The sequence below is a fragment of the Cupressus sempervirens genome, chromosome 3 (genome assembly GCF_028749045.1).
Source record: "Cupressus sempervirens isolate cs-2001-9-10 chromosome 3, ASM2874904v1, whole genome shotgun sequence".
Classification (NCBI taxonomy): domain Eukaryota; kingdom Viridiplantae; phylum Streptophyta; class Pinopsida; order Cupressales; family Cupressaceae; genus Cupressus; species Cupressus sempervirens.
Genome location: NC_143120.1, coordinates 660,349,537 through 660,359,572, shown reverse-complemented (window position 1 = coordinate 660,359,572; position 10,036 = coordinate 660,349,537). Strand labels below are relative to the sequence as shown.

The 10,036-nt window shown below is 38.5% G+C and overlaps 1 protein-coding gene across 5 annotated transcripts in view; it reads left to right on the top strand.

Annotated features, from left to right (window-relative positions):
• The first annotated feature begins 2,537 nt into the window (after window positions 1-2,537).
• The window catches only part of LOC149568432 (microtubule-associated protein RP/EB family member 1A-like), a 30,386-nt gene continuing 22,887 nt past the window's right edge, over window positions 2,538-10,036 (top strand). For 2 of the 5 annotated variants that reach the window (XM_089821349.1, XM_089821348.1), the window contains exons 1-3: window positions 2,634-2,846; window positions 2,932-3,087; window positions 3,172-3,278. In XM_089821349.1, the coding sequence (XP_089677475.1) occupies window positions 2,760-2,846; window positions 2,932-3,087; window positions 3,172-3,278 (350 nt within the window). In that variant the 5' untranslated portion in view covers window positions 2,634-2,759. The other 3 variants (XM_089821352.1, XM_089821351.1, XM_089821350.1) reach the window with 3 other exon arrangements.

Sequence of the window (10,036 nt, the reverse complement as noted above, 5' to 3'; positions counted from 1 at the left end):
AGAGGACATGCAATCTAAGTCCCAAGAGGATGATATCAAGAACCAATCTAATTTGACTTGGATGAGGTGCACACCTTTTCTATTGTTAGACTAGGTCAAGGTGGTGCCAATCAACTTAACATCAAAGAGATTATTGTTAGAAATAAAACATAAGAGATCCACCCATGCTATTAGAACACACTATAAGCCCTCAAATATTTTCTAATGGAAATAAGAGGGGAGTTGAAGTCTCTAACAACCATGATTCTATCCCCTAGGAGACCAACGAAGCAAAAGGTAAGGTCACTCCATAACTCTAATCTACTTGGGCAGGTGTTGGGAGCATACACATTGAAACTATGCTACTGATCAATCTGGGAAGTGAAAGTAACAACCAAGTAGTATTGGGAGAAGGCATAGACATCTCCCTTGACATGGGAAAGCTTCCAGATAGTTGCAATGCCTCCCAATGCCCTAGAAGCTTCCAAGCAAGAGAAAAGAGCTCCCAGCTAGAGTTTCCCCATAAATTCTTTGAAGTTGGCATAGGTCATCTTAACCTCTTTCAACATAAGAATATCCACCTTATGATTAATGATATATTGTCTAACAAAAAATTGCTTTTGGGAGCTATTAAGGTCCCTAACACTCTAGGAAAGAAAAACCATTTCTTACTTTTTTTATTGAGTTTGAGGGTAAGTTGTCTCCTTGCAAAAATCTCCCTTGTGACTTGTTTTTGACAAGTAGCCTTTTCTAAAGGTCTTCCTATCTTTGTGTCATTCTCCACATCCATCTTTTTACTCTTGGTCTTCTTCCTTTGTGTCTACTAGTAGGGATCATCATTAGGCGTCCCAAGTGAGTGGGTGTGTAGGAGGTATGACAACCTGGGCAATTTTCATAAGGTAGGGACCTCGTGTTCCAAAATCATGTTGGATTCATTGATGTTGTCATTAGTAGTGATGAGTGTGGAGGGAGGGGGGGGCATCGTAAGATCCCTGAAGTATGCACAAAAGTAGGCACTAATGGTATAGTCGCATCTAAAGAGCTAGGGATTCCCCCCTCTTCTAACACAAAAACTGTAGAAGCAAAAACCTCTAGGGGTAGTGGGGCCTTCTTGAAACTAAGCAACACAATTGCCTTAGAAGAGGCTAGTGTCTTGAGAAGGGCTTTCTGACTAGCTATTTTGAAGCACTTAAGCCAATAGTAGCCTAATTTTTCTATTTTAAATCTTATACCTAAGGTACCTTACAATTAGCAAATGAGTGACCTTTGGAGTTGCAAGCTTGACAGAAAAGGGTAGTGTCCTCGTACACAATGGAATGAGTCCATCAATCCATTTTGCATTTGAGGGTGACATAGTTCAAAAGAGTTTTATTAGTGGTTACATTGACACAAAACCTAGCAAAGACTAGGAGAGAGGGGACAAGGCCGTGGGCGAGGGTTGGGAGATGGATTGAGATAAGAGCCATGCACCTGAGCTCGACCAAGGGGTTGAAGCTAGGTTTCCACTTCACCAGAGTGAGGAAGCATTTTCCATAAAGCCAAGACCCTGAGAGCACAGCGAAAAGGTCTTTCACTATAGGGAACTTGAAAAGAAACATACCATTGGGCATCACTGAGGCATACACAATTACCTTTTGAGCTTTCACTGGATTTCCACCCACTTCCTAACCATGTCAATAATGGGTTTGAAGTTGAAGAACCTCTCCGCGAGAGCAATGTTCAAGTCAACCATAGTTCTATCCACTACAACGTCTAGGAGGCTGATTTTAGTGCCTTAGTGGTAGTAAAGTTTGCAAAGAATGAGTCTAGACGATCATTAAGCCACCCACAAACACACCTTTTCAGTTAACTTTGCGGGAGATTTTTGGCAGGGAGTTCAATGTACTTGTCTCAAGAATATTGATTGAAGTTGCACTAAGGTTGTAGACAGGAACATCGGTCCCCACCACTATGGGAATGCATACCTCAAGGACCAAAGGGATGATAGCATGCAATGATGAAGGCGGGTGGGGGGTGGGTCCCCCTAAGATGTCCAACATTAACAGTTCAAAAATAATTTCACCCACCACAACATAATTTTTGATGATAAACTTAATAGAAAACATAAGATGAAACATATTTTTGATTAAAATATAATTTAAAATCTCCATTGAAAACAACAGTCATTAAAATGAAAACAAAACCTGGTACAATAAAAAATGAATTTTTTATTAGAAGTGAAAAACATTTAAATAGAATATACTAAATAAAATCATTAATATGTATATTGGATGATAAAACTCCAAAGTACTTAAATCAATAGAGCTCGAAACGTTTCAAAGTACAGCCTGAGTTGGCCTAGTGGTGGAGAATTTGTACTCTTCAAAGAGAGGTCACAAGTTCAAATCTCATGGGGGGTAGGGTATGTACGCCTCGTTTGTAGCGCCAAGTGCCTCTCGAAAAAGAGTACGAGGTAGTCCCATATCGCTGTCACTATATATCACTTCACTATTAGTAAACCCAAAAACTATGACATAGTGTTGTGGACTATAAAACCCCCTTTCCCTATGCGACTGCTTGTTATGCTCCAAATTACCGCTAATGCTTGGGTTCAAATTTTATACCCGATGACGAGAGGTCTATACATGAGGTGGACGATGAAAATACAGGTAAGGAATTCAAAATAAAAGCCCTCCAACGGCTATACCATTTGCGTTTTGTCCTCAGCAGCTTGAACAGAAGGGTTTGATACTCTTACAACGTAGACTCTCATAGAAATTGCAGCACCCAAGATCGGACTTATGGATTCAGGGTATTTTGTTGGCAGGAATGAAATCCTTCAATGGATCAATACCACCCTCAATCTTCATCTTCACAAAGTCGAAGATGTAATATGCTTCAGCTTTTCTTGGCTATATTGTGCTATTCGCTATGACGTAGAATATAAACAATGTGTATTTTTTGGATCTACAGGTTGCATCTGGAGCAGTGCTCTGCCAGTTAATAGATGCCACGCATCCAGGAGCAGTGCCAATGCACAGGGTTAATTTCGATGCCAAGAATGAATATGAAATGTCTCAGAATTATAAAGTTCTTCATGACGTCTTCAACAAGCTTAAAATATCCAAGGTAGACCATTCCCAACTTTTTCTTTTGCTTTAATTGAGTGGGTAGTGAGAGAAATGCTTTAGTTTAGTTCTCTGCGTTTTGCAGCAAATTGAGGTGGATAAGCTAATAAAAGGCAGGGCGCTTGATAACCTGGAGTTCGTGCAATGGCTGAAGCGATACTGTGACTCTGTTAATGGCGGGATTATCCATAAGTACGCCCCTCTTTCCATTTTTCTATTGATAATGCATACATAAATATGTGAGGTCAAAGGTAAGGCGCTCTACAGAATCACAACTGAGGGTGTACATTTTGTAAATGGGGTTCGAGGGAGGGTTAGGTTAGACAAGCCGGCATCCTTCAGGGGTTTAAAATATCTATGTCCTGTGTCGGTTGCATATTAGGGCAAGAGTGTGTGCTCTTGGAGTTTAACTGGAGTAAGGTATTAAGTGGGTTTGATTTGATGAAATGGAGATCAAGTTGGTATCAGAATTGGATTTATTATGCCCCTGTAGCCAAGAATTCTATGCGCTAGAATCTCTACAGCTGCCTCTTCTATAAGACCTTTCGATTTTCTTGCTCAATTAAAATGATTCTAGGAGGGTTGTTGGGCTTTTTTATTTGGGATGTTCGGGTCACAATATATTGGAATAGGGAGAAGTTCATAAAAGGGGATAAATAGTTAACAAGAAGGCAAACTTTTTTTTTCAATAAGACCTTTTGCTTGTGTAATGTCCCTTTTGGGACTGTTACTATATTTTGCTCTAAAACCACAATTTCCATTAGAATAAGAAATAAAGAACATTTGAGGATTCAAATTTACCTAGTCTGTGAAATAAACTGGATCTGCCTTTTATAACCTTCTAGTTAAAACGAGCTAGATTAACACACAGTTTTTTGGTAATTTTCCCACAGTCAACTCTGAAATGTAATATTTCGAAACCAGATTTAAGCCTTATACAATTATCATATGAATCAGATCTTATAATAAATTCAATAATGCAATTCCAAATGTAAATATTTCTTTTCAATGCACAGGTTGACACAAATTCTGAGTTTGATCAAGAACCTTGTAAGCAACAGATACATAAATTTGAGTTCGATATGGTCCCTTTCTGCTTGCAAGTCCTGTAATGGCTGCTGGGTGATTTCTGAGAGCTCATATTGTAGGGTGTTGAATACTCCACAACTTACCGGTTGCTTCACGATTATCAACATTTGTGAATACAAATTTACCTAAGATTTGAAATAAATTGGATCTGATTATTATAATCTTCTAATTAAAGTGAGCTAAACTAACAGAGCTGTTTGGTAATTTTCACAGAGTCAACTCTGAAACATATTCAAAACCAAATTTAAGCCTTATACAATTATTTTATGAATCAGATCTTACAAAAAATCCAATGATACAATTCTGAATGTAAATATTTATTTTCAATGCACAGGCTGACACAAATTCTGAGTTTGATCAAGAACCTAGTAAGCAACCAGATACACAAAGTTTGAGTTTGATATGGTCCCTTTCTGCTTGTGAGTCCTGTAATGGCTGTTGGGTGATTTCTGAGAGCGCACATTGTAGGGTATTGAATACTCCACAATATACTGCTTGCTGCACAATTACCTTCCCCTGGATAGTTTGCCTTGGATCTTCCCAGTTTGTGTGTTCCTCTTCAGATATTATTGTTCTTCAAACGGATAGCTGCCTTAATGCTGTAATCTCCAAAAATAACCTTCTTTGCTGGGTTGATTTACCACGGCAATGAAGGGAATAGATATTGCTCCCTTCACAGAAGAAATATCTCGGAGTCACGCAGGTCCTATAAGACAGACGGAATGCCATTGTTAGCAGATATGGAAATGAGGGAGAGAATAGACTGACTGATGATGAGCTGGTAATGGCTACCTCCTACCAAAATTGAGTTGCCTAGTTAGCCATCTAAGCTCTTTTGACATTCGTTTGATGCCTGATAATTTATATTTTATTGATGCCTTGATCATGCCAAACAAAACACTTAAACAGGTGACTGGTTGGTTTTGTTAAACTGCCATAACAAAGTTGGCCAAAGTGCCAAATTATTTATTTATTTGCTAAAACAATCAAGGTTGGCCTAAAAGCCCATTTGGTAAAATACTTAACTAGGTTGGCCCCAGAAAATAAACAATATGATAAAATATTTAATAACTTTGTTTATTAAAAATATAAATAGACCAGGGCGACTTGTTTCTTAAATGGGGTAATCACAATTCTTCTGTCTCAAAGATTTCAAACTCTTCCCACTTGGCATCTTTGACAGGCAGTTCCTTCCATTTCATTAAATACTCTGGTATGTTCTTGTTCGTGAACCTTTCCTCCCGCACATCCAAGACTGTCTCAGGTTCAAGAATTAACTTTCCTTCAGAGTCAAGTGGAGGTAGTTCTTGTGAGGGAGCAAACCAAGAGCCTTTTTGAGGCATGAATTACGAAATGTACTGTGAATTTTTCTGTCAGCTGGAATTTCTAGTGCACCACCTTCCTTACTACCTTATGGGGCCCATAAAATGTGGTTTCAACTTTTCAGCTCCACTCCCTTTGATAGAACACTACTTGCAGGGTTGCAACCTTGGAAACACCATATACTGAACCCGAAAGACACTTTCAATTTGATGTCTATCAGCATATAACTTTCATTGGTTCTGAGCCTACTGTAAATTGTCCATGAGAGTTTCCAAAATATCCCTACTATTCTAATTCATATCATTTGCACTTGGTACCCCACTATCAGTCAACAACAAATCAATGTAAGTAGCAGTATCGTACCCATAAAGAGCTTTAAAGGGAGTCAAATCGATTGACATGTTGGTGTTTTTCACAGCTGCACCCATTAAACCCTAAAGGTTTGTCATGTCTTATGCTTAGGCTCAGATAGTAGTTTGCACGACGAATGGGAGATAACTATGCAACTATCTCCCCTGCACTTCGATGTCTATCAGAATATAACTTTCACCAGTTCTGTACCTACTGTAAATTGTCCTTGAGAGTTTCCAAAATATCCCTACTATTCTAAATCATATCCTTTGCACTTGGCACCCTACTATCAGTCAACAACAAATCAATAAAAGTAGCAGTATCATACCCATAAAGAGCTTTGAGCGGCTTATATCGATTGACATGTTGGTGTTTTCTACAGCTGCATCCATTGAACCCTATTGGTTTGTCATGTCTTATGCTTAGGCTTAGATATTTTGTTAGCCAACGAATGCGAGCTAACTATGCAACTATTTCCCCTGCACTTCGATCTCTTTCAGAATATAACTTTCACCGGTTCTGTACCTACTGTAAATTGTCCTTGAGAGTTTTCAAAATATCCCTACTATTCTAAATCACATCCTTTGCACTTGGCACCCTACTATCAGTCAACAACAAATCAATAAAAGTAGCAGTATCATACCCATAAAGAGCTTTAAGCAGCTTATATTGATTGACATGTTGGTGTTTTCCACAGCTGCACCCATTGAACCCTATTGGTTTGTCATGTCTTATGCTTAGGCTTGGATAGTAGTTTAGCCAACGAATGCGAGATAACTATGCAACTATCTCCCCTGCACTTCAATGTCTATCAGCATATAACTTTCACTGGTTCTGTACCTACTGTAAATTGTCCTTGAGAGTTTCCAAAATATCCCTACTATTCTAAATCATATCCTTTGCACTTGCCACCGTACTGTCGGTCAACAACAAATCAATAAAAGTAACAGTATCATACCCATAAAGAGCTTTAAGCGGCTTATATCGATTGACATGTTGGTGTTTTCCGCAGCTGCACTCATTGAACCCTATTGGTTTGTCATGTCTTATGCTTAGGCTTAGATAGTAGTTTAGCCAACGAATGCGAGATAACTATGCAACTATCTCCTCTGCACTTCAATGTCTATCAGCATATAACTTTCACTTGTTCTGTGCCTACTGTAAATTGTCTTTGAGAGTTTCCAAAATATCCCTACTATTCTAAATCATATCCTTTGCACTTGCCACCCTACTGTCAGTCAACAACAAATCAATAAAAGTAGCAGTATCATACCCATAAATAGCTTTAAGTAGAGTCATATTGATTGACATGTTGGTTTTTTCCACAGCTGCACCCATTGAACCATAAAGCTTTGTCATGTCTTATGCTTAACCTCAGATAGTAGTTTGGCCAACGAATGGGAGAAAACTTTTCTCCCCTGTACTTTAGGCTCTGCCAGACCTAGGGGGTATTCCCTTATTCATAATGAAAAGTGATATATCCTTCAATAACAAGGGACAGGCTAATCTCCAGACACAATGCACTAAAGACAAAACAAAGTCAAACTTTTTTTTTCCAGATTCATGAAAACGTAGTGATTTTTTTCTAATTTTGTTGTTGTTTTTGACTACAAACTATGCAGATCATGAAGATCAAATGCTGAAATTTTCAGAAAAATTCATGATGTTTTTGAATTTTTGAAAATTGGTCAACTGTACAGTTTGTAGGGAGGATAGCCGCATCCCAATAACAACAGGCAGATATGCTCTCATCATGCAACCATGATATGTAAGATAATTTCAAGATAGCAACTTTCTTGATCATCCTGCTTCTTAGATCAGAGAACATGCAGATCCCAAACCAACAAAACAAAGAACAGAACTGAAATAAATTTTAATCAAATGATTTGTCATTAAATTCTTTGGTTGCCTAGACTCTTTGACCAAACAGATTTCTAGAAAAGTGCCTCATCCGGGCCATAGAGTCAAATGTGAACCAATGCAGTAGATCCTTCAGAAAACTACAAGTTCACGTTCAGAAGGTCTGGTGTCAATGAATTATAGATACATGCCCAAGGACAAGTATTTCCTGCAACTCTTCTTTCAGATCCACAGAACAATACATAGTCCTCCATATTCCACTTTGAAAAATTTAATCCATTCCTTTAGTGGAAGTCAAAAGAAAAACATGCAACTTAGAAAAGTGGATCGATAAACAAATGAATCCTTAATACATCAATTTGTGAAAAAAACACATGCATTTGTGGAGACAGCTGCCTGGAAATTCACACAACAGTGTTTCTTATTAAATTAATCTGAACTGTACAAAATTAGCAGGAAATTCATTACAATGCAAGCATGTTTTCACTGAAACCCAAATAGAACCCCTCCCCTATAGAAGCTTATTTCTCATAATGTGAATGACTTCCTTTCAAAGTCTAAGTTGGAGCCCTGGTAACATGGTTATGATTTCCCTTTTATGTAAATAAGGCAGCCAATAAACTTTTAACCATGCACCACAAAAATCTGACTTGATTGTTAACAATTTTCAAAAATCTCTTTCATTTGCAGGAGTAAAACATGGGAAGTTGCAGTAAGTATTGAAGACTTTGTTCCTGGAAGGATATTGCTTTGAGGGAAACATTATTTCCCAAATCATTTGAAATCTTGTTCTAAACCTTTAACTGCTCATTTTCATTAGCATCTCAGGTTCCCTTGGCATGTTTGCAATATGGTCTTCAACTCATGAGGGAATGCAGGGCCGTACCTGTCCCTCATATTGTTATGATCTTGGACTTCCATAATCGAAACATAATCAGCATTAAGTTTTCTGATAGAATGTTGGGCATACACCTCTCATTATAATTTTTCATTCCACCAAACCTTACAAGTTCTTTAAATTTTCTTTTATAAGCAAGGGAGTGTGAGGCAAAGCTCTCTCTTTAACCACATCATATCCCGTGGTACTATGCATTCCTTCTTTCAATATGGCGAGGGAATGCGGGATGATTTTCATTCCTATCTTCTTCTGTATCTCGCAACCCCTTGTCTGATACCTTGAAACTATTGATGAACCTAGGGAAATACGGGGTGCATTTCCCTCATTTCATCTCTTCTCAGGTTGGCATCCTGTGGTACCTTGTATCTTCTTCCAATTGGCACGACAACGTGGGGTAGAGTATTTCTTCCTTCCTTCCATGCACCAAACTCCCTCTTTCTAATTTCAGCATTTCACTAAAGAACAAGGGATCATGGGGTGCATTTCAACACCTCACCAACCTTCTACCCCAAAGTCCCTCGATCTAATTCACCAACTAGTCACTCATCGTGAGGGAATGTGGGGTGAAACTCCCTCTTTCTAATTTCAACATTTCACTAAAGAACAAGGGATCATGGGGTGCATTTCAACACCTCACCAACCTTCTACCCCAAAGTCCCTTGATCTAATTCACCAACTAGTCACTCATCATGAGGGAATGTGGGTTGACATTTTCCATGTTCCTTTTTACATCCCGTCCCCTGGTCCATTTCTGAATCACCACTCACTGCGAGGAAAAGGGGGTGACAATGTTCAAGGCTTTCTTCTTTCTCCTGCAATCCTGCATGTAACAATGCCATGTGATGCAAAACAGTGAGGAAATGAGAGGTGAGTTTCCATGCTGCATAATATACTATCCTGCGGTGCCACACTTAGTAAACATGCATTCAAAACAAGCCATTTGACATGACAATTAGCTAGCTTCAAGTTATGACCTTCCAAAGTAGACTACTTAGGCAAATTTGGCAGGGGTGCTTCTAAATTTTCTGCTGCAATATTGAAAACATATTGCCACTTCAAATTGTAAAATTTTGAAGGTTTCAACAGTGGTCTAGTGGTGACATGCGACTAGGAGGGTCATAGCGAGAATCCAAATCTTTTGAGAAGTAGAATGAATTTCCATCTCTGCTCTAAACTGGTTGGTTTGGTTTGATAATCAAACCACATCTGATGGTCCAAGGCCATTGAAAAATAAAGGCCTCTACTACCTCTCTCATAAACATGGTTTTTGATCGTACTGAAGCCAACCTGAAGAGACAACTGAACTTTGCCTGATCAATTATACTGAAATATTTTATCAGCCTACTACATTCAACACTATCAGTGTATTCTCTATTAATATGTATCCTAAAATCAGGCATAATCTGAAAATATTGATATTGCGTCATCC